The 24,041-nt window shown below is 44.9% G+C and overlaps 2 protein-coding genes and 1 long non-coding RNA gene across 22 annotated transcripts in view; 2 read left to right on the forward strand and 1 right to left on the reverse strand.

Moving 5' to 3' along the window:
• Positions 1–11,670, forward strand: part of LOC142464102 (embryonic protein UVS.2-like) — a 44,994-nt gene extending 33,324 nt beyond the window's left edge. For 4 of the 10 annotated variants that reach the window (XR_012787585.1, XR_012787588.1, XR_012787587.1 and 1 more), the window contains 6 exons: positions 1,333–1,448; positions 4,081–4,306; positions 4,418–4,536; positions 5,076–5,307; positions 5,500–5,602; positions 11,328–11,670. Coding sequence is in view for 2 of the 10 variants with exons in the window: in XM_075567258.1 (XP_075423373.1) it covers positions 1,333–1,448; positions 4,081–4,306; positions 4,418–4,536; positions 5,076–5,307; positions 5,500–5,516 (710 nt within the window). In the remaining 8 variants the exon portion in view is untranslated. Of the gene's footprint in view, positions 1–1,332; positions 1,449–4,080; positions 4,307–4,417; positions 4,537–5,075; positions 5,308–5,499; positions 8,076–11,327 lie in introns of those variants that run through there. The other 6 variants (XR_012787582.1, XR_012787584.1, XR_012787583.1 and 3 more) reach the window with 4 other exon arrangements.
• LOC142464103 (uncharacterized) lies at positions 11,327–12,910 on the reverse strand. Its single transcript, XR_012787589.1, has 2 exons — positions 12,496–12,910; positions 11,327–11,648 (listed from the first exon to the last, which is right to left on the reverse strand). It is a non-coding gene; the product is annotated as an uncharacterized LOC142464103 (long non-coding RNA).
• Positions 12,911–12,949: 39 nt separating this feature from the next.
• The window catches only part of LOC142464100 (embryonic protein UVS.2-like), a 95,284-nt gene continuing 84,192 nt past the window's right edge, over positions 12,950–24,041 (forward strand). For 5 of the 11 annotated variants that reach the window (XR_012787573.1, XR_012787574.1, XR_012787572.1 and 2 more), the window contains exons 1-4: positions 12,952–13,108; positions 14,431–14,470; positions 17,453–17,583; positions 18,485–18,506. Coding sequence is in view for 1 of the 11 variants with exons in the window: in XM_075567257.1 (XP_075423372.1) it covers positions 17,515–17,583; positions 18,485–18,506 (91 nt within the window). In the remaining 10 variants the exon portion in view is untranslated. Of the gene's footprint in view, positions 13,109–14,430; positions 14,471–17,452; positions 17,584–18,484; positions 18,507–24,041 lie in introns of all 11 variants that reach the window. The other 6 variants (XR_012787580.1, XR_012787579.1, XR_012787576.1 and 3 more) reach the window with 4 other exon arrangements.

Genomic DNA, 24,041 nt, shown 5'->3' on the forward strand with positions numbered 1-24,041 from the left:
CCACTCCCGTCACTATCACACATTATAATAAGCTGTTCTCCACATTACATCATTGTATTGCATTGTACGTCTTTATTTCTATAGTGCCAAAAGTGTACTCAGCGCTTCACAAAGAATACAGTACAGGGAATTATAGTAATACAATAAGCGCAACAAAATCAGTCAATAGGAAAGGAAATCCCTGCCCCGAAGAGCTTACAATCTAAGAGGTTTGATGGGAACTTACAGAGACAGCAGGCGAGGGAATAAGTGCTGTAGATGGCAGTGCTTGGTCACAATGGGTGGCAGGAGTGACTGAGTGTGGGACAGTAACCATGAGTGCAGGCTATTGGGATGCATGATTTGTGGGGTAAGTTTTAAGGTTAGTCAGTATTAAAATTAGAGGGTTAACACAATTTACAGGGGAAGAGATGGCAGGGAGGCATGGGTGAAATCAGGTGTGTATGTCTGGCTTCAGGCTTAGGGGAGATCCCCAGCAGCAGGAAGGAGTAGATAGAGGGTGTGAATGAAGGAGTTGTGTGGGTGTTTTTTATTGAGGGGTAAAGAAGCTGTTGGGGGAGAGGTGTTTAAATAATGGTGCAGTGGAAAGTGGGGAAGTTGGAGAGAACAGAGACGTTCACAAAGGAGTGAAGAAACAGTAAACAGAAAGAGCAGTAGGGACGGCATAGTGAGATGCAGGAGGAGAGACTTCCCTGGTACTGGAGTATTGAAAGAGTACAAAGAATCACAGCTTTTTGGAAAGTGAAGTTCTCACAGTTGCAAAGTTGTTGTGCAGAGTCCAGATCTTCCTCTAATTTTCACCTCTAATTTCAACTCCAAAATTAACTCTGCCATACACTTTAAATGTGACACTTCAGATGGGGGACACAGCCAAAAATGCTTCACAGCCTAGATGGATGGTCTTAAATACTCTAAAACACAGCCACTTGACTAACAATTAAGGGAGGGGTTTGCCTAATCAACTCTCACAGACATACTGATTAGATTTTAAATTCTGTAGCAATTGATGGTAGAATTAATCTCAGATACATACCAATTGATACATTTTACATTCTGTAGCAATTGATAATTAAATGTAGTGTTGTTTGGCACTGTGCCTCAGTCTGGGTTGTTCTACAGAAATTCACCAAACCTCTTTTACCATGCATCATAGAATCCAGTTGTATGTGATGTTGTGTAAAGTGTTAGTGTAAAGGCGTTTACCCTTTTTTATTATATGTTAATTTACATACTGTAGTTGTTTATCTCTTTAGATAAGTGTAACATACAGTACAAGGCACACAGAATCTGTTACTGATGGTGCCCCATTCAAGTCCTATTTTCTCCCTTCAGATCTCTGCCGTTCTGTGCTCACTGGTACCAGTGGGATTCTGACTTCTGGCAATTATCCTTCCGCATATTCAAATGATAGCAGCTGTGTCTGGCTGATCCGAATCCAGTCTGACAAGGTAATTCTGTTCCGACCTTCATGATAATACTCAGTATATGTAAGATCATGTGAAGCCTGACCGTAGGGAGGGGCAATATCACAAAAGATCAAAAGGAGCTAAGTGTAGTGATATGTTTAATAGATAAAATGTAGGGAGTTTGTTCTTTTTTAAGAAAAAAAAAAGCGTATGTGTGCTGAGCACACGCATTTTAAGTGAAACTTCCTTGTCTTTTGTCACTGTTTTGTCACAGAAATTTCATTTGTGATGGTGATGTTTTTCATAAAAAATGTAAACAATTTCAGTGACAAAATGCAAAGAAAGATGACTTAGAATGCGCATACTCTAACCCCCCGTTTGAGCTATTTGCACATCACTAACTGTGAATTCCTCGTGTGTGTGTTTTGTGGTTGTGTCACTTTTTGTCTGTGTGTGTCTCGGTGTGTGTGGTGTCTCCGTCTCCCAATGTGCAGAGTGGTGTTAGTGCTGCGCGGAGCGTAGAGCGCATGGGGCCTCTGCGCATGCGCGCCGGAGGCCACTGCTCAGGTGCTCCTGACGTCTGTGCTCGGAGGCCTGTGTGCAGGTACACTGAGCGCCGGAGGCCTGTCCGCAGGTGAACTGAGCGCTGGATGCTTCTGTGCAGGTGCGCTGGACCGAGGATCCTTCTGCACATACGCCAAGGCCCTAGGACCCTTCTCCCGACATCATGACGTCACTTCTGTGATGCGTTTTCATTACCACCAATGACATTTTCCCCATCAAAACACTGTAGGTGGCATCAAAGAAGTTTCACCTGAAAACAATTAAATATTGCATGTTTCTATTTTTGTTTTACTTTTAATATTTCAATAGTATATAAACTTCCCATTTAAGAGTGCAATTCATATTTGAGTTCTACCCTTTCATAACCAAATCAGTCCCTTCTATATGTGTGGTGCTCTACATTACAGCTATTGTACCTATGGGACCCTCAGTAGGGAGACCACTGTACACAAGTCAGGGTTACTGAACAGGAAGAAATATCGGGGAAGGGGAGAGAGGAAAACAGGAAGCTCTTGCTACAGTCTATATAGATGTGTGGTGCCAGGGGTGGAGAGGTTAATGAACAGACATATACTTGCCTAAGTAAGTACAAAAAGACCCCTTCAGTAACAGCACTAACTAAAGTAATGTGTAATGTATGTATTAAATCATAACCTTTAATGGTTAATAAAGTTAATATATATATATTTTATATTAACTTTATTAACTATTAAAGGTTACGTTTTAATACATACATTACACATTACTTTAGTGAGTGCTGTTATCGAAAGGGGTCTTTTTGTTGTTGCTTAGGCAAGTATATGTCTGTTCATTACTGAACAGGAATTCAGCAAAATGGACATAAATAGAAATGTCTTTTATTCACCCCAACAACTATGTTTCCATATAGACTGTAAGCTCTTCAGGGCAGGGACTCTCTTCCCTATTGTTTCTTTCATGTGTGAAGCGCGTATTCCCACTATGTGTTATATTATTACATCACATGTATTACTGCTGTGAAGCGCTATATAAATAAAGTTATAATTACATACATATGTAACCCTGCTTCCCCCCCTCCCCCAGACTCTACGGTGGTGTCTAGGGTGCATGGGGGCAGATTACATGCGGTGTGGTGCATACCTGTGAGGAACAGGAGGGCCTGAGCTTCCCGCGATGTTGTGGGGGAGCCAGGACCGGGCTTCTGGGGTGATAGCCTCCATGATCTCTTAGTGGTGCAGCGCCTCCATCTTCTATACTCCCAGGAATATGGGACAGGACCGGTATAGAAGAACCCCATGGGTCCCAGGGTAGTACTTTCCAAGTCACACACAGTCTTTACGGATGAAGAATAGTCTCTTTATTTGACACAGCGACAATATTCCAACGATAAGGGCATCCAACAGCCGCCAACAGCCGCAACACAATAGTTAGGACGGGTTATACACCTCTCGCCTTCGCCCAGATAATTCCTCCTCTCCTTCCCTTCAAGTCACTCTTCCGGCAGGATGGTCTGAGCTAGGGCTTCAATACCCCGTGGCCCACCCCCGAGGTTAGTCTCGCGGTGGGTCTTGGATTCTTCCCATCACCCCTGGCAGTGGGGTGAGGGCATTGGTCCACCAAGTCTATAATTCTATCAGCTCTACTTACAGACGCTGATTCTTTCCGCTCTGCTTTCACCTGCACTCTGCGCTCTCTTGACTCCTGGCCTGTTAGCGGCCCTGCATACTCCCGGCATAACTAACCGGCAACTCCAGACTCTGACTACTCTCGAATGAAGCAGAAGAACTCCTCTTGGCACTCTCTACTCGAACTCTTCACTAGAACTAGGACTCTCTACTAGCTGGAGTTGGCTGCTAAATATAGAGCTAGCCCCGCCCCTCGTGATGTCAACAGGACCTCCCCTGGTGCTCACGCCTGCAGCAGAGTCCAGGCCTGCGTCTACCATTCAGGATAGGGCTATTAAGGGGGGGGAAACCCAGGATGATTACTGGTGCCTGATCTTAACAGGACTTACCACAGCAGAAGGAAGATAGGTATAGCCTGTGCTGTTTACAGGGGGCAACACATACATATGGGAGTGCAATTTAAATTATGCTGTATGGTAATTTCAACATGTGCTCTTTTCCTGCAGGTTTTCTTACAGTTTAATGCATTTGATGTCCAGTCCTCCAAAAACTGTGCCTCTGACTACATTAAGGTTTATGATGGAGCCAGCAGGACATCCCCTGTGCTACTGGATAAAGCTTGTGGGACTGGACAGCTCCCCCCACTAGTAGCATCAGGGACTGTGATGCTGGTGGAGTTTGTCAGTGATACATCAGTGACTGGGGCTGGATTCAAAGCTTCCTATAGCACATGTAGGTCTTTGGAGTCTCTAGATATGCAGATTATGTTCCCTTATTTCTAACATGCTATTTATTTATTGCATTGTGCTTTTCCTTACATGACAATTGAGTTTCTCTTTGTAGTGAAATGTGGTGGCACATTCTCAAGTGACAACGGGATTGTTACATCACCTGGATATCCAGAAAAATACCCCAACTCCGTGGATTGTATCTTCCCCATTTTGGCCCCTATGGGTTACAAGGTAAATATGGCCCTTTGTCCTAAATGTACCTACAATGGATATGCATTCATATATTATCAATAATGGAGCTACTTGCTGGGAATGAGGAGACCATCAAGGCTCCCTTCAGTTGGTAGTCTCTGTGAGTCATTAATCCTTGGTGACAGAGACCAATGGCTTAAATGGGCATTCTGTGGACTTTAGGTTTCAGTATTCCCAGTCTGGCAAACAATAGGAAATCACAGACCAGACTCCATTGGATAGTTTTGCTACAGAGAAGCAGAGCATTTACATGTAAATGGTAACAGAGCAGAACTCTGACCACCAGTGAACACATGACCTAGGCTGACATACTGTACAGTATAGTAAGAAAGGTATCCAAAAACCAACAGTAATAGATAGATGAACAAGTAGGTGACACTGTTGCTTTGCCAACTTCCAGAAATCAGCCCATGTTCTGCATTTCCCTTATTAGAATGACAAGATGTCATAGCTCTTCATTCCCAACACAGAGCCAGACATTTGCATCACTCATAACATCTATGCTATTTCTCTTCCAGATCAAAATGACCTTCACTAACTTCCAGCTGGAGTTTGCATCCAGCTGCTCTGTGAACTATGATTACCTAGTGGTTTATGATGGGAGCAGCATCACTGCACCAAAGTTAGGGACATTCTGCAGCCAGACAGAGATCCCACCACCTGTGACCTCCACAGAGAACTCAATGCTGCTCATGTTCCACAGTGATGTCTGGGTGAACCAAGAAGGTTTCCGGGCCATATACTCTTTTGGTGAGTCCTAACTAACTAAAATTTGAAAGCACTTAAGGGAAGCATTGCATTTTATGAGTGCTGTATCTTGAAGTGTGAATCTTTAAGTGAATATGTAGTAAGACTCTAGTTATATATTTATTGCTCCCCATGCCAGACCATAACCTCAGCTGATGGGATATGGAACTAATGGTATTGTCTTTTCACTCACAGCCTCTCCCAACACTTGACTGCACACAACTGCCTCTCCCATCCCCCAAATCTCTCTGCAGTCCCTGAACAGACCCAAGCATTGCAAATGCAGCAACAAATGTTGGCAAGTAGAAGGCACACCTCTGCTGTTTACTCTGCACACACTCACTTGGCTCACAACAGCTTCATTGTATTGTATTGTATTGTATGTCTTTATTTATATAGCGCCATTAATGTACATAGCGCTTCACAGTAGTAATACATGTGGTAATTGAATAAATAACAGATAATATAAATAACAGATCATGGAAATAAGTGCTTTAGACAAACATAACATTAAGTAAGAGGAGTCCCTGCCCCGAGGAGCTTACAATCTAATTGGTAGGTAGGGAGAACGTACAGAGACAGGAGGAGGGAGTTCTGGTAAGTGCGTCTGCAGGGGGCCAAGCTTTATGTATCATGTGTTCAGAATGTTCACAGTGCTATTCGTATGCTTCTTTAAGCAAGTGTGTCTTAAGGTGGGTCTTAAAGGTGGATAGAGAAGGTGCTAGTCGGGTACTGAGGGGAAGGGCATTCCAGAGGTGTGGGGCAGTCAGTGAAAAAGGTTTAAGGCGGGAGAGGGCTTTAGATAAAAAGGGGGTAGAAAGAAGACACCCTTGAGCAGAACGCAAGAGTCGGGGTGGTGCATAGCGAGAAATTAGGGCTGAGATGTAAGGAGGGGCAGAAGAGTGTAAAGCTTTAAAAGTGAGGAGAAGAATGGAGTGTGAGATGCGGGATTTGATTGGAAGCCAGGAGAGGGATTTCATGAGGGGAGATGCTTCATATACGTTACCTACCTTTGTGATAATGAACCTGCTACTTATCATAATTTTGTTCTTTATTGTGCCTTCATGGAAATGTTACTCTCTCTACCCACTACAAACTCCCCCCTCTTGGCCTACACCCAATATCATCATAAGCCCTGGATTACTCAAAAGCCTTCCATTATCTACTAATGATACTAGAGAACTCTGAAAACCGGCACACCAACAACTACTCACTCAGATGGCAAACAAAACAAATTTATAACTTATAAAAAAAGACTAAAATTTCTATACTCTATTTCAACAGTACTCTATTTAGCAAGTGATATTGAACTTAACACAGGCCCTCCCTTTTCAACTCTGTCTCGTACCCCTGAGACTGCCCCTTTAAATTCCAAAATATCTATCTGTCGCCCATATAAGTATCTGGAGTCTGCTGCCCAAACTGGATGAACTAAGGGCATGGTGTCTTATGCATAAACCCAATGCTATCATTCTCATAGAAACATGATGGGACAGGAGGGGGTAACCAGGCTATTTAATAAAGATTAATCCCTCTGGTTACCCCTGAACCCGTAGGGTCCGTGGTACCTATATAAGCCAGGGACCAGGGATGATACATGATGGAAAATAAAATTACCCTGTTTTTCCTATTTTATATTACCTGTAGCCCAGAATCATGAAACTTTCTGTATGTGAGTTTTAGGTGGGATATTTGGGTAAGAATGCAATTCATTTGTTTGCAGGAGTTCAGGAACCGGAGCTACTGGTAGTACCTTAATTCTACCTGACGTGCAGGCATGATTTGCTGGTACGCGAGTAGAATTACACCGGGGCTGCCCTGGGTCCCCCAGACTCCTGTTTTTCGAGACCCTATATCTTAGTCCTATATCCAGCACAGCCATGAGTCTCCCCAAGGTCACCCATGTATTAAAATATGTGTTTCAATGTTTTATACATTTATTATAAGGCTCTATGTAGCTTGCCCAGGTGACCAGTTACGGTGCCAGCAAGTCCACATTGGGTCCGTAGTTCAAAGGGGAGAGGATGTCCAGAGATGAGAAAGCACTTGGTGAGTGAGAAAAGGTGAATGGCCAGGTCTAGACTACAAAGGGTCACCCTTTTGTCAGTGCCAGACCTGGTGGAGCTGGCCCGGCAGGAAGCAATGAGTTAGCCAGGGAGGATGAAGCCATATAGTCTGATCCTCTTGGCTAAAATCAAATTTCCCGCTCACCCGGCTTTTGAGCATCTGTGGCATGCCTATTCTCCTGACGTCAGCCGAGGGTCGAGCCCCTCTTTCTATTGGCTGGCAGGGAGGGATTCCCCTTCTCTGATTGACTGCTCCTTCCCCCCTCCATTCTGGGGATAGCCCAGCGGAGTGTATGAAAGCTGCTGACCAGGAGAGAGAGTAGAGCAACCAATTGGGAATCAATGAAGCTAAGTTGGTCTGCTCGAAATAGCAGAGCGACCGGCTTTGTTTTGAAGCCTGAAAAGCTTACCTCGCTGAGACTAAGTCCTGACTTTTGTGGCCAAGTTCTCAAAATCGAACAAGTGGTGGAGGTCAAAATTTTCTGCCGGAATTAGTTCCAGGGGATTCAGGACTAGGTCCCGGTCAGGATTTTCTGCTGGATTTCTGTCCAGGACATATGTTCTGGGTAAGCCCATACAAGCAGACACCCTGCACCTAGGTAAGGTACATCTAATTCCCCAGACCACATTAAGTGTGTATATGTCTGTATTTTGTATTTCTGTGTTGTTCCGAGGTCTTCGCCTAATAAACCTCATTTTATTTCACTGCCTTGGTTTGCCTATTAACTGATCCCTTAAATATAAATGGTGTTAAGAGTCCTGGTCTACCGTGACACATTGGGAACTCCTAAAACCCTCGATGCAACTATCGCTATTTAGGGATACTCCATTTGTAGGAAAGACAGGTACTAGAGCGGTGGTGGTGTGTTATTTTATATTGCAGACGCCATACAATTTAGGCTGCTAAATTTCCCTGCAGAAGTGTAGAGAGTTTCAGGGCACTCACACAGTATCCACAATTCCAATCCAAAAAAGATAGACCACTCCTTGAGAAAGCGCAACACTTGCGTGAAACGCGTGGGAGGACTGTTCCCTATTGAACACCTTTTACTAATGTTCTAATAAAGCCTTTTTTAGTTCCTGATTACCTGGGTACCCCATCTTTTTTTCATTGGAATTGTGTATACTGTGTGAGTACCCTGAAACTCTCTACACTACTGCCTGTTACTTTCTACTTTTGGCGGCACCCGGAGGGAAGATGCGGAAGTTCCTTTGGAATCGTGGACGTGCGGCATGGATCGTGTAACGCTGTGCTCACCACAAACAAGTACTGAGATGGGAATAGGTAATAAACACCAGCCACAGGCACCGGGGCCACGTCTGGAGTGTAGGTAGTCTTGGTAGCCGAGTCTAGGGTGGAGAGGTCAGGGTTGTCTTTATACTTGCCGAGGTCAGAGTAGGAGAGGTCCAGAACGTAGAAGGTACTATAGCCGAGGTCAGGTCTGGAGAGAGTTGGATAGTTGAGGTGCAATGCCGTGGTTAGGTTTGGAGAAGTGCTGAGGGTCAGGGATAGCCGAGTTCAGAAAACCAGAGAGACATCAGGTCCAAAAGGAATCCGGGCCGGTACACAGGAGATCAATCTATAAGGTAAGGGAACGGAACAGGAATAAGGCAAGGTAGAAGAGGTTAACATAGAGCTACAAGAATCTATGCTCAGCCAATGTGCCAGTGGCACAACTGAGCATATATAGGCAGGACGAGTCAATCCCCAAGGGAGGTGGAGTGGAGGCATGGCTTCCGTGGAAGCCTGAGATAGGCTGGGTCAGAGAAGCAGATGCAGCTGTTAGAGCTGTTGATACTTGTTGCCACGGAGCTTGGGAGACAAGTGCGTGCGCTGTTCAATCCGGAGGCGGTGGGTGACATCATCGCTGCACGCATCCACGCTGCGTGAACCAGAGATGGAGTTCGGCCGGCAGATACGCCGTGCATGAGCGGGAGCGTGCGAGAGGATGAGCGGGGGCGAGGTACAGCCGTAATCCTTACAGATCCTTACTGGTGGCGGGACTTCGGGTCAGATGTGAGTGCTCGACAATGAGGTAAGAAGATTTTCAATACCTCCATTGCCTCATACCCAGTCACTTGAACGAAGCCGCACACTACCACCGAGATCTCACTCATGTCACTCTCTACGCTGAAGCGACTTCTACCTTGTTTTCCTGATGATGATCTCTGCTCGTGACCGCGACCTCCGCTCCTGTGCCACCTGCCCTGACCCTGGCTTGTCTACCGATTATCTTGCCTTCTCCAGTCCTGACCCCGCTACGTTTGACCACGGAATTCGCAACACGGATCCGGCTTTGTGGTCTAAGGTCGGTGTATATCTATCCCCACCTCAGCCCTGTGGTCCGGTCCAGGTTTGTGGTGAGCATAACCGTTGCACAAGCCCATTGTAATTAAAATCCCCAAGAACTAACAGCTCACACTTCTCATGCAGAAAGGAAATTAAGCCAAGAAACTGGATGATATCAGTCAGGGATTGTAGTTTTGGGGGCGGTAGATGCCAGCAATGGCTTAGAAAAAGGGAGGCAGATTTTGACAACTAGGATTTCAAAACGAGGGTGGGCTTGGGGGGAAATTAAGCACTGTGGAGTATGCTGTTTTAGCTTGGCTCGGTATATGTGGATAAGGGGGAGGGCCAGTGTAAGGTCCGCCGGGGGAAATCACTGTCCTGGCGCATCTCGCACTGCGGCTAAGCTCTGACATGAGTCTTTAAACTGGTTTCACTCCTACCTATCAGGTAGATCCCAACATGTGTCTATCTCGGGCTCTAACTCCAACCCCTTGGATAACACCTGCGTTGTGCCGAAAAAGCTCTGTTCTGGGGCCCCTACACTTTTAAGTAGTTTTCATCAATGATCTTACTACAGCTTTTAACTGAGCTTTAATACATGTGTATTCGAATGACACAATGTTATATGCACACAGCCCAAGACTCTCCAATCTTGGACACATACTTCAATCTGACTTTTTAAGACTTGAAAATTGGACTTCCCAAAACAAACTTTTTTTTTAAACACTGACAAGACTGTAACAATGGCATTTGGAACCAAAGCTACATTTCTAAAGCTTCCAATGAATGAGCTTCAGATCAGAACCAACGCTAATACCATCCTAGCCCATAACTAGCTTTAAATATTTGGGCAGATAGTTTGACTCACATTTAACATTTGGGATGCACATTGATACCATGACATCCAAAACCTATGCCAAACTAGGTGTAGTTTATATGAACAAATCCTCCCTAAGTCTGCTGGCCAGAAAGCGTATTGCACAGCAGATGCTAATGCCAATTTTAGACTATGAGGACATAAAGTAGTATATGGCAAAAAAAACCTCATCTTAGAAAAATTGATACCCTCTACAATTCAATATGCCAATTTGACTGCAACTCACATCACACATCACTACAACACACATCATTGCGAAATGCTCAAAGAACTACATTCACTTAATGTACAGTAACTATGTATTTGTAACCATGTATTTGTCATCATGACTCTATGCCCTGACATACTTGAAAACGAGAGGTAACTCTCAATGTACGGTGTACTTCCTGTTAAAACATTTTGTAAACAAATAAAACTCAACTGTGTCTATACGAAATCAGCATTTCATGGGAATACATTCCTCCCATTATTCTGCAACTGAATGTGTTCTATACAAAGCCACAGAATTACCTACCATTCCAACCTTCTAATATAAACAGGTATCTTTATATGTGCTACAGCAGATATCTCTATACATCTCCCCTCTATGGTTTAATGATATTTACCAATGTATATAATTCCAGTGAGTTCATACATTAGGCTTACTAAATGTTTTCATTAGAAGAATTTCTTCATCAGTTCAATTGTTTATTTGTACACAAGGGACAGATTAAAATATTGAAATACCTGTCTGTGAATTGGATATTACATTGTATGTCAATGAAACATTAACTCTCTGTTTTTCTTTCAGTTAAAGCTTGAAGGACGGAAATAAATCAACAGTTTTGAAACATTCCAAAACTATTCTTCCTGCTCCTCTGTTCATTATTTTAGTTCTAGAAATTGCTGGCTGATTGCTGCCATTGTTTGTACTGCGCTCAAGCTGTGAAATCCCATTCCTTTGCCTCTTCTAATTTTGGGTTCGCCTGTTCAGGTGTTTAATAAACTGTTGATTCCCATTCTGTCTGAGTTGTAATATTTTTGGTGCTCTGTTATTGCAGTCCTGTAAGCCAAAATACTTTCCGTTTGTGACTTTTAGCCACAATGTAACATATTTATCCTCCGTTGTGATCTGCATATTGAGAGATAGATGTAAAAGTGTAAAAACGAATCAATTTACAAAAGAAATAAAACAACTCTAGTTTGAATATGTTTCCTTTTCATTATTTGTGTGATTTGTACTTTAGTCTTAAGAAAGTTATTTGAGACCGCGCTGATCAGGAGCTTCCTCGTTCTTTGTGGTTAAGACGGGTCTGAGTCAAAGTTTTAGCAGTGGGGCAACAGAGGAAAGGGTGTATCTTTGTAATATTGCGGAGGAAAAAGACCCCCTCTCATGCTCCCCTCCCTCTCGTGCTTCCCCCCCTTCTCATGCTCCCCTCCCTCTCGTGCTCCCACCTTCTCGTGCCCACCCTCTTCTCGTGCTCTCCCCCATCCTCTCGTGCTCCCCCCCTATCGTGCTCCCCCCCATTTCAGAGGCGTGGGGCATTCAGTGAGAGGTTTAAGGTGGGAGAGTGCTTTAGATACAAAGGGGGTAGAGAGAAGACATCCTTGAGCAGAACACAAGAGTCGGGATGGTGTATAGTGAGAAATTAGGGCTGAGATGTAAGGAGGGGCAGAAGAGTGTAAGGGCTGGGACCCGCTGCGCCCGGTGGCGCGGGCGGCCGATGAGCGTTCCCCACCAGCAGGGGAATCCTTCCTAGCAGGTCCCAGTCCCCCCTCGCTGCACGGCTCACTATGCACTGTGACACGTCAGCCGCCAGGGGATGCAAGAAAATTGTGATCCCGAGCGGTGACGCGTCACGTGGTGCGCTGATGAGCCAATCAGCGGCGGGAGCGGGAGCTGTCATCAGGCAGCTTCCTACACAAGGTAGTGTGTGTGTGTGTGTCGTTTGTGTCAGAAGGGGGAGGGAGCTGCTTACCTTACAGCAGCCCGCAGCAGCTCCCTCCTGCAGCCCGAGCCCGTGGAGGGAGGGGGGGGGGGAGTAGCAGGTCCCTCCGCTCAAACCACACCCCACCTCCCACTCCCGCCCCCCTCCCTACAGACCGCATATCGCGGTCTGTGTCTGTCAGTGCCCCGCCTGTCTGCAGTGCGGGCGCGCTGACTGAGGGAGCGGGGCCTTAGCCTAAAGCTTTAAAAGTGAGGAGGAGAGTTGAGTGTGGGATACGGGATTTGATCGGAAGCCAGGAGAGGGATTTCAGCAGGGGAGACGCTGAGACAGATTTAGGAAAGAGTAGAGTGATTCTGGCAGCAGCATTTAGGATAGATTGTAGGGGAGAAAGGTGAGGGGAAGGAAGGCAGGACAGGGTGAGGGGTTCCTTGTATTATAGAGGGGCCAGAAGAATGGGTTGCTAGGCAACAGGCTGAGAAGCCAAATAGAACTTACACAGTAACTCAAACGTATACCAAACAGTAACTGCCGCCATAGGGCAAAGGAAACACCCATACAGGGGACAGAACCATCAATATCCATACAGCCCTTCTATACCCATTTAAACACCTCAGGGGTGGAGATCAGGAGTCTCACCTGTCATGTATGTATATCTTTATTAGTATAGTGCCGTCCATGTACACAGCGCTTTGCATCAGTAATACACCTGACATTATAGGAGGCATAATAGGAATAAACGCATTATGTAGAGCTTACACTCTAAGTGATAAGTACGGGGAACTTACAGAGACAGTAGGAGGGGGTTATGGTAATTGCGTCTGCCAGGGGTCCAGGTAAATTCATTTATAAAATGATTTGCCAGGAAATAATACATTGAGAGTTGCACAGGGTTATGTTGACAATACATTGTTGGTTAGGTTATATGAACAAAGGTTATAAGTTATACCTACAGACATGTCATGTTCAGTTAGAGATAATATATGTTATGGGTGTACTGTATGTACCAGTTGCAGACACCATTAAAATGTGAGGCAGCTGAAGTCTTGAAAGAACTTTGACTGGAGATGTACAGTATCAGCCAACTGAGCTACCCATATGCTTCATTAAAGAGGTGTGTTTTAATTGGGCCTTAAAGGTGGAGAGACAGGGTGCCAGTCGGATATTGAGAAGGACATTCCACAGGTGTGGAACAGTAAGTAAGGGGTTTTAGGCGAGAGAGGGCTTTAGATACAAAAGGGTTAAAGAGAAGGCATCCCTGAGCAGAACACAAGAGTCGGGCAGGTGTAAAGTGAGAAATTAGGGCTGAGATGTAAGGAGGGGCAGAGGAGGGTAAAGCCTTAAAAGTGGGGAGGAGAATTTTGAAAGTAATACAGGATTTGATAGGAAGTCAGGTGAGGGATTTCAGCAGCAGAGACGCTGGGATAGATTTAGGAAAGAGTAAAGTGATTCTAGCAGCAGCGTTTAGGATACATTGTAGGGTAGACAGGTGAAAGGCAGGAAGGCCGGAGAGTAGAAGGTTACAATAGTCGAGACGGGAGAGGAAGAGGGCCTGCGTTAGAGTTTCAGCAGTAGAGTGACCGGGGAAATACAAGTTATTTTATTCCCCTGGGAATGTAGTGGATGCACGGAATGACCTCCCAGCATAGTATATGGATGCAAACCCATTTTAACAAAGAAGCATTACAATCCTAACTAGTTATGAATAGAGAATAATATGCAAACAGCCCATTTACAGTGACTTGGGGAGAACGTGAAGGGTCCCAGTTTTAAATACATTTTCATGTGTTTATGGCTGTGTACAAAATAATGAAAGGAAAATATCACCTTGAAATGAAACCCCAACATGTGTGGCTGATCAGTTCTAAACCATCATATTCACAACAATATGCTCCTGTGAATGATTGCTGGTGCGGGTGTTTCCCGTCTAGCGTACATCAGTGACATAGATTTCTCTACCTTTGTTAGATTCTGCAATAATACTGAAAAGGCTCTGACAGTTTCTAAGGTAGGTACAAGGAGAAGGAGAAATTGTATGTAAACACATTGTCCAGGTAGCACACAGTACATATATTATATTGCAACTAGATCAATAGGTATGAATTATCAATGAAAAATGTTATGTCCTAATATCTACCCTTCATTAAATTTCAAAGCATTGTGACTATATACTAACACAATGTTTTTAATTGTTTATTAAGTTAAAATGGTAGGGCTAAAATAAGTACAAACCTTAATACAATGTGTGTGGTATTTATCATGGTTGTTATGGTAAAATACTGTACCAGAATGTTCAAATACGCTTCTTAGTCTTAAACCCATTGTGAGACAAGCACATAAAATAGTTATTGTTTAATAAAGAATGAATTGAATGCGTGATAGTGACACAAGGCGCTTACAACAATATAATTACTAAAATAAATAATGTGATGTACAAGTGCAATGAGAAGAATGGTAAATACTGATAACCAGCTCAAACCCTCTGGTGGATCCCGTCTTCACTGGCTCCAAAAACAAAAATATTAATAAAAAATTAATACATACACTTTTTGTCCAGGTTTTCAAAGAAAATCTATAGATCATACAGTTATGTACATAAAACATACCATTACTTATAGACATGTGAAATCCACAAGTCCTATTTAGAAGGCCCAATGTAAGCACTTGTTTAATTAGAAATGTTTAAATGTAACAAGCAGTAAGAGAACGATATTCTATACATTCAGCTCTATTGAGGAGATTGTACAGGTCTGTCTTCTTATAGGAGAACAGATCCATCAAATCATCCCTTGGAGACATCAGCTTGAACTTGTTGCTGAATCTGTATTATGGAGCGCTCAAAAATATTAGTGTGCAAAATGTCTAAAGTTAATTACCTGCAGAGGTAACCCCATGCTACAGTGTATCAGGGAGGCTAAGAGGGTGAGGGACATTGTGACCTCCATCCTGCAGATGTGTAGAGAGCCTGAGATGTCCTGTGAAGATTTGGGGGTCCTCTCTTCCTCTTGCTTGTGCTGGAAACCAACCAGACATGAGCCTTCTATTCACAATTTGGGCAGTGTCCCAACCAATCAGCTGCCAGAGGGAAAGCTGACATGACACAAGGTGAAGAATTATTGGGGCATATCTCAGGGGTATGAAGAGGGGAGGGTCAGCTGACCTGTCATCAAATCATTTGGGATTAATAATAATTGTTTTGTTAGCACAATAATTAGGACATGTCATGTTTTTTTTTTTTTAAACCAGAACATTGCAATTTTCCACAAGCAACATCCAAGAGTCCCATCCATGACCCAGAATTACTGTACTCATTAAATTCATCCAAGGGAGAGACCTTTTGCCACCTGTAAAACTTGTGCTACAACTAAAGTATTAAACAAGTATCACAGAAGCGCAATTAAATCAGTGTGAGGACACAGATTTTACTGATGGTGTCAGTCTCACAGATTTTTGGCATAAGGGTCTCAGACTTCAATGGATTCTCACTGATAAAATTCAGCACTTTCCCATTACAACACCATTCTTTAGTCCAGAACCTGAACATGCAGGTGGGCATCTCTGAGGATAGTAGTGCTAAGTATCACTGCTGTTTTATTGAGAAACTTAAATACAATATACCCTACCCCCCAAATACATAACAAACCCCCCACCACCAAATACATACCAAACCCCTACCCCCCAAATACATGCCAAGCCCCCACCCTGTCAAAAGCATACCCTGACCCCACCAAATACATACCAAACCCCCCAAATACATACCAAACCCCCCACCCCCAAATACATACCATGCCCCCACCCCCCCAAATACATGCCAAGCCCCCACCCAGTCAAATACATACCCCGACCCCCCAAATATATACCAAACCCCCATCCTCCCAAATACAATTAAAAAACTCCCCCAAATACATATATAAAAAACACCCCCAACTACATATATAAAAAAAAAACACCCCCCAAATACATATAAACCCACACCCCAAATAGATATAAAACACCCCCACCCCCAGATACATAAAAAAACTCCCCATCCCCCCAAATACATATAAAAAACACCCCCCAAAGAAATATAAATATATATATATATATATATGTAGAGGTATCAGTACCGTGTTAGCCGAGCTTCAATAATCAAAAAATAAATAGACGATACCGTTCTGTGGCTAACGAAATGCTTTTATTTGTGCGAGCTCTCGGGATACACTGATCTCTTCTTCCGGCGATGTTACAATGAATGAAGCAAGCAAAGGGTATACTTAAAAACAGTGTCTCTTGGAATGTTATCTGTGCTCGTCCCTCCCCCATGTGTGGATGTGATTTATGGCTAGAGGTGTTAAATGGTTCCTGAAAGTTAGTGATGTAAGAGTGTGTGTATCTGTGTGAATATAAATGAATGGAGAGCCCACAGTGTATACAGTGCTTTACAAAAGGTGTGTGTGGAGTGTATATATATATATAAAACACCCCCTACCCCCAAATTCATATAAAATAAAACCCCACCCCCAAATACATTAGAAAAACACCCCCAAAATACATCTATAAAAAAACCACCACAGAAATACATAAAAAAAAACACCCCCCAAATATATGTAGTAACCTGCTATATTTCCATAGCCTGGCATAGCAGACAGAGCTAGGGTTAATAGTATATCCTGGTGAAGCCACATCCCCTCATGTTGCAACTATTGTAGCAACTCACAGGCAGTCTGGACTTGTGAGCTGCTGGGACCACATAACAGGATGAGGGCCTAGGTACAGTTTGGTTCTGCCCAATCATTGCAGCGTTACACATTGTAATTGGGGGTTTCACTGAAATCCCGTTATCTGTGACACACACATGTGTCCCTCCCATTTTCTTGGTTCCGCACATTTCATTTCTTAAAGTTGGCCTAGGTACACACAACCTAATGATTAACCGTGCCCCCTGGCCATTTCTCACGTAACGTTCCTGGTACCTGATTGGATGAAGCTTATTCGCTTCTTGCAATTTTAGGACTTTTTGGGGAGACTGTAAAGCAGAGAAATTAGGACTGAGCTGAAGCTGCAAAACTGACCATGGACTTCGAAACTACAGCTGTTGTCTTGCTGAGTATACTACAAGTAACAGGAGCAATTCCTCCTGGGGTAATTAAACTTAATCTCTATTCTTTTATAACCTGTGTTTAGTTTTGTTGTAGATTTAATCCAGGTAGCTAAATTGGGGTCCCTTTCACCATGGGTGCACAAACTGGGGTGCGCGAGATATTTTGGCGGGCCGCAGGCGGTTACAGAGGCCCTGCGCTCTTCCCCAAAGCATTTCAATTATATGCCGGGGTACCGCGCGAGGCCTCTGTAACTCACGTACCTTGATTCAGACGGCTTCGGCCTATGTGTTGCCATGGCAATCCTGCATCAAATGATGCCGCAGGTCGTGATGTCACGTCACACGACCCTGCGGTGCCATTTTACGCTTTATTCAAGGTAAGGGGGAGGGCGGGGGGGTCATGAGCAGGGGGGGTGACTGCAGACAGGGGGGTGCAGTGGGCAAAGTTTGAGATGTGTGGGGAAAGAGTTTGAGATGCAGTGGGGAGAGAAGTGGGGGGGAGAGAAGTTTGAGATACAGTGGGGAAAGAGAGACGACCTTAGGATATGAACGGGGTTCATCTGCTTCAAATGCAATGTTCTCCTTACTACTAAGATACTCCTCCAGCCCCAATCTTACTCCTAAACCCTCAGCGCTGAAAGGCCATGAAACGCATTGCAGCTCCTTTCTACACTAAAGAGTTCCCTGCTTCATCCCCAGAGTGCTTGGCCCGTTTCCTGGGACACCTTCTGTGGAAAGAGGAGAAAATACATTCAGCTTTGCCTTCCTTGTCAGTTTGGTAATGATGCCCATTGCAGATAATCTCCCCAAGTCAGTTTGCAGAATACAGATAGAATCCCCCATGTTATGTGATGTAAGGATGTGGATATCCAGGGACTTTGTGTTTACACATCTTTAAATACTTTAATAACAATTAAAATCTCCAACTTTACTTTCTTTCAGCTCAGTGGGGAGGACTACAATGGTAAGCAAGTTTATTTTCTCTATGTAACAGATTTTCTGGCTAAGTGGACCCACCGAATCTCACATTGGCCCCTGTGGTCTAACCAGTCCCCATTACATGGTTGTGTCTGGTGGTGCACCCATTGGCAACAGGACTCCTGAGTCTCACGCATGATGGTGTTTGGGGAATGTCAGCCCAGACAGGCAGCTGAGGTAGTGTACGTGAGTCCTACCTACATACAGTGCAGCGCCTCCACCTCATCAGGATCTCTGTGTCCACAGGGAGATGGTCCTGATGAGGAACTCCTTCTTGGTGGTGCCTTCCGCTGGAGAGTAACTTCAGTCTCACACAGTGGGGTTATCTTGAAACAGGGCATCTTTATTGATCGGTGGGCTAGCAACTCAGCCGCTCATCATGGCTGTACTTCCCTTTGAAAGGTCTGCCCTCCTAATGAAGTGGGATCACCTCTCCCCTCAGGGAGATCACCGTCTGTGCCAGGTCCCTGGACACAGTGTAGGCTCAGCCAGCCTTGCTGCTGCTGTTCTTAGGTTTAACTTCACCACTGATCAACACCTTGACCTTCACTCTGAACTTGGTCAAGTAGCACACTCTAACTTTGGGCAGTGCAGTGCCTTATATACCTCAGGAAACAGGCACATCTCTGATGTCACTAACGGTGGACTCAGAGCATGTTACCACTCCCCTTAAATACATATGACACCTCACCAGGGTGTGAGGGCAAACCTCCATGATTGATGCTGGCAATCCTGCAATTTACCAGGTTTACTGCTAGCATGAGAGAGAACTGTATGCCATTTTACAGCATGGCTACATCTATAACTAGTGCTTATTTGAAGCAAGTACTTTTTGTCATTAATACTTAAGCTTTTGGTCGACGTGACACCTTTTAATCATTGCCATGCTAAATGTATGTTAACCATACATATCCTATAGGAGAGTTGTAAATATGTAACTCCTTCAGTGCTGGTGGGGGCAGCTAAATGGTGTATAAAGAGCTGGAAGGTGGTATACTGTGTTATACATGTTATCATTATACAGTGCAGCATTTTCATCTTGCATGGGAGGTAGAAAGAATTTCCCCTGAAAGGTAGGGATGATAAAAAAAATCCTTCTGTCGCCTTCATTTCTGTAATAGAATATAAACTGCTGCTTAGCAAATATGTGTGTGGGATAAAAGGTACGTGAATATCTTTCATTCATCTTTTTCTGCACAGAATCCAGTTGAGACAAGTTCAGTAAATAATGTCCCCAAAGCACTCGCTGATTCTGAGAACGGTAAATAAGAGAAACCAAATAACTCCTCTTCCTTAATGTTACTGTAACGGGTATTCCCCCACCCAATAGCATATAGTATGTGTGTGCGGGGAACTTAATGTTACCAGGTGTGGTGCTTTACCTGTTAGGCTCACAGGAGGCCTAAACCTCCGCCACGGGGAGCCTGGGGCACGTATAAATAATAGGAGTAACGTGGTACTCGGTGCAGCGCCTCCACCTGCGATGGCTCCCACCGGAGGGGGGAGTGGTTAGTCGCAGGACAATATATATATCACACACACAGCATGTAAAACAACCAATAACTTTACTGTAGCAACCGTACTTATTCATATATATCAACAGGTGTCCCTCTCTAGAGGAGACACTAACTACTGTGTCTTGCAGGACGCTACCCCCCTTCACCGGGTGATCCCACCCCGTGTCCAGTAACCCCACACAATATGTCCCTTCACGTGAGATAGATATGTGTGACTGCGCAGCCACTAGTCCCGTGTAAGTATAATAGAGTATAGTTGGTGCACTTGGTGATGGTTACCTGCCGAGCACTCCAGTGCACGGGCCTGCCAAGGAGCTTCACAAAGGATTCTATGACCGCTGACCACAGGAACTACCGTCCGGGGCGATCCCACCCGGATGGCTGCTGCAGCGACAGCGAAGGTCTGAGCCCAGACATCTGGATGGATGCGCAGCGTCCGCTGTGTCCCTAACTGACTCTGCATAATAAGGGGCAGGGTCCCTAACCTGGGGCCTGTCCCTGAACAACACAACACTACTGGGGGCTCAGGGCTACCTGGGGAGTAGGGGGCTGCTGGCCTAGTGCAGGGAGTCACTGACTCCTGCACCCTACCTTCTTCCCCTAGCTGCTCCGGTCACCAACTAACATACGTGCTCAAACCCCGCGAAATGTATCTATTCTCCTCTGCAGGGAGATGCTGTAGCCCTATTGGCTCCCTGGGGTCACGTGGGGCGCTCCTTAGGCTCATGGGATATGTAGTCCCTCTCTAGAGCCCTCTGCTGGTTGGCTGCCTCTCGCGCGCTATCACTGCGCATGCGCGATCTTCCCTGCTGGCCACCGCACAAAGATGTTCACTGCGCATGCGCGAACTCATGTGAAATGGCGGCACCCTGCCGCCCTGCTTCGGGAGCGCCGGGAATACTCGCAACGCGATCGCGGCCCTAGCAACCGGCCGCACGCGTCCCCGGCAACCCCCCGAAGCAGGATCCTACCGCCCCCACTCTTGCGGCCGCCCGATGGGACCGCCATTGGGCTCAGCGGCACCCGTGAGCCAGGTGAGGGGGGCGACATGCAGAGGGGGAACACGGCTACATTACATTTATGTCTAAAGCCCTTATTCCCATGATCTGTTATTTATATTATCTGTTATTTATTTGATTACCACGTGTATTACTGCTGTGAAGCGCTATGTACATTAATGGCGCTATATAAATAAAGACATACAATACAATACAAATAATGTTTCAATGTTTTTATGTGAAATATGGAGTTACCCCGATTAATAACGATAAGGTCAGTAACTGCAGGAGGGTGTGACATTCAGAATAATATGGTCCCACCAGTGGCTGGTTATACTTCACATTCAACATTTCCTCTGCGAGTTCTTCAAGAAAACGGTTTCAGTCTAGTAATGTTTAACATTAAGGGCCTCATGCAGTAAGCGGCGAAAAGGCACCTCTCGCCTGTATCCCGCCAAAAATGCCTACCCCTATTCAGAAAGGGGCGAGAATCAAAAAAAAAACGCCAGTTTTTTTGGCGGTTTTTTTTTTCCGCCAGTGGTGAGACGAGAAGGCACTTTTCGCCTAAAATAGACACATTTTCCACCACGCTGTATTCTAGTAGTGGCGAGTAGCTTTGCGCCGCTATTCGCCACTCTAGAATGGCGTCTTTTATGCCGAATCCAGCACGGCAAAAAAAGTTGGCTAGTTGATGGTGAGAGGCAGCTGATGAGCGGCGGATCGGCACTTAGAAAAAATTCTGTCCTTTTTCCTGGCTGGGATTGATGCCGGGGGTCTCCTGAGCTGATACCATTAATACCAGCACCGGAGCCCCCCGGCATGCATCCGAGGCAGGAAAAATGCATTTAAAGGCCACTTCATTACCTTAGCGGCTAACCGCTAAGGCAATGAAGGGGTTAACCCACCGTGCCAGGTTTATTGTGGGTAGCGGGGGTGGGTGAAGGGGGTATTTGGCCCTTGTTGTTTGTTTAGGGCTGGCGGGGGGGTTGCGGGTGCACTTAAACCCTTCACGACCGTAGCAGTTAATACCGCTACGGTCATGAAGGGGTTAAGCCCTCCCGCTACCCACCCGCAAGCCCTAAACAACCACCGTTGGGGCTAATACCCCCTTCATCCACCCCCCCTACCCACAATAAAAAAAAACACACACAACAGCCCCACACTAAATAAATAAATAAAGATATCTAAATAAATAAATCTAAATAAATAAATAAATATATCTAAATAAATAAATAAATAAATAAATATATCTTGAGCAAGGTCCTATTCCAGGACCGAAACGTCGGATTGGGTGACTTATCTTTTCTATTCAGATGCCCAATACAGTTTTTCATGATTACTGAACCGAGTGCAGTCTTTCTTTACCGGACGAGAGAATGGTAATGTTGTTTTTAAATATATATATATATATATATATATATATATATATATATATATATGACCCAACAAACCCTATACCCCCTAACATAACATATATGCACAGCAATGATACTATAGGCCGGCGGGCTGGCGGGGGCCCTTGGGTGCTACCCGCAGGCCTGCAGTACCAATTATGTGCCCCCCCCAAATTTATGTCAAAACACATACATACTGATAGATAAATAAACCCCCCCCCCCCTTAACACATACAGTATAGTAATGGGCACAATGACTATTATCCACAAATGGATAATAGTGAATGTGCCCATTTTATATACATAAAGGACAATAAATACATTAAATACATATAGCACTCACCCATGTCTGGCTGCCACGATGAAGGCCATCCTCATCTTCATCCTGGCCATGCCCCCCCCGCTGCTGCAAAACAGACACAAGAATAAAAACATCCCATGTAATGTCCCCTAACCCCATTATCACCATAGCAGTTATTAACCTCTACAGTCATTAAGGGTTAACCCACCCTCACCCACCACTCGGGAGGCCTACATACCCTCCCACACTAACCCCCCACCCCGTGAGGCCTAACCACCCTCACCCACTACCCACAAGGGAGGCCTACCCACATACCCTTGGTGCCAATACCCCCTCCTCCCACCCCCAGTACCCACAATAAAAACCATACACAGCCCCACAATACGCATCATTATATTTATTAAATACATTACCCACCCCCTGTGCCCCCCCATAAATACATGATTTATTATTTTACATACAGGGTTTATACCCCAGCCCCACGCGAGTAGCCCCGGGTCAGACCCACAGGTGTCTGCGGGGCCTCGGGTGGTTCTCACGGGGTCTAGGGAACTCACGAGTGCTCACTACGGGTCCGTGGTGCCCCCACGGATGTGGGACCACCATTTCATCCCCACACCTACGGATCCGTGGTGCCCCCACTGATGTGGGCCCACCGGTTCTTCCCCGCAGGTGTCACCTGTGGAACCACCAGCCTGATACCCGTGAGATATTCGAGGAGACCCGCAGGTGATCTCCAAAGGTCTCAAGCAGAACCAAGGAACAAACCCTGAATTTAAAAAAAATAAACCTGGCCTATACATTCAATACATACATCTCCCCCCCCCCCCCCCCAACACCTACAGTAGAATAATGTGCAAAATAACTATTATCCAGATAGGGATAATAGATTATTTGCCCATTATTAAACACATTAACTAGCATATTAAAATAAATAAAGTACTACTGACCTCATCAATAAGAAGCCCCCGTCGCCAGCAACATCCTTGTCTTTCGTTGACCACGTAATGGTAAGTGGTATTTGTAGTACAGCATGTTTTTGATAACCCTTCTACATTTATTTGTATATTGGTTCATCATATGTGTGTGTGTATATATATATATATACACATGAAGGTCAGTCAGCACACTGTAGTAGAAAAGGTTGTAATAGCAGATGCTAGTCCCATAGAGAATAAGTATGATACGAACCAATCCAAAGACCAGTAAAGAGACAGCAGACCGCACGGGGTTAATCCAAAAATCTATATTCACAACATGAAATACACGTAAGCCAACGTTTCGGTCCCACAGAGAGACCTTCCTCTGGGC

This window comes from Ascaphus truei, chromosome 12 (assembly GCF_040206685.1).
Source record: "Ascaphus truei isolate aAscTru1 chromosome 12, aAscTru1.hap1, whole genome shotgun sequence".
Lineage (NCBI taxonomy): Eukaryota > Metazoa > Chordata > Amphibia > Anura > Ascaphidae > Ascaphus > Ascaphus truei.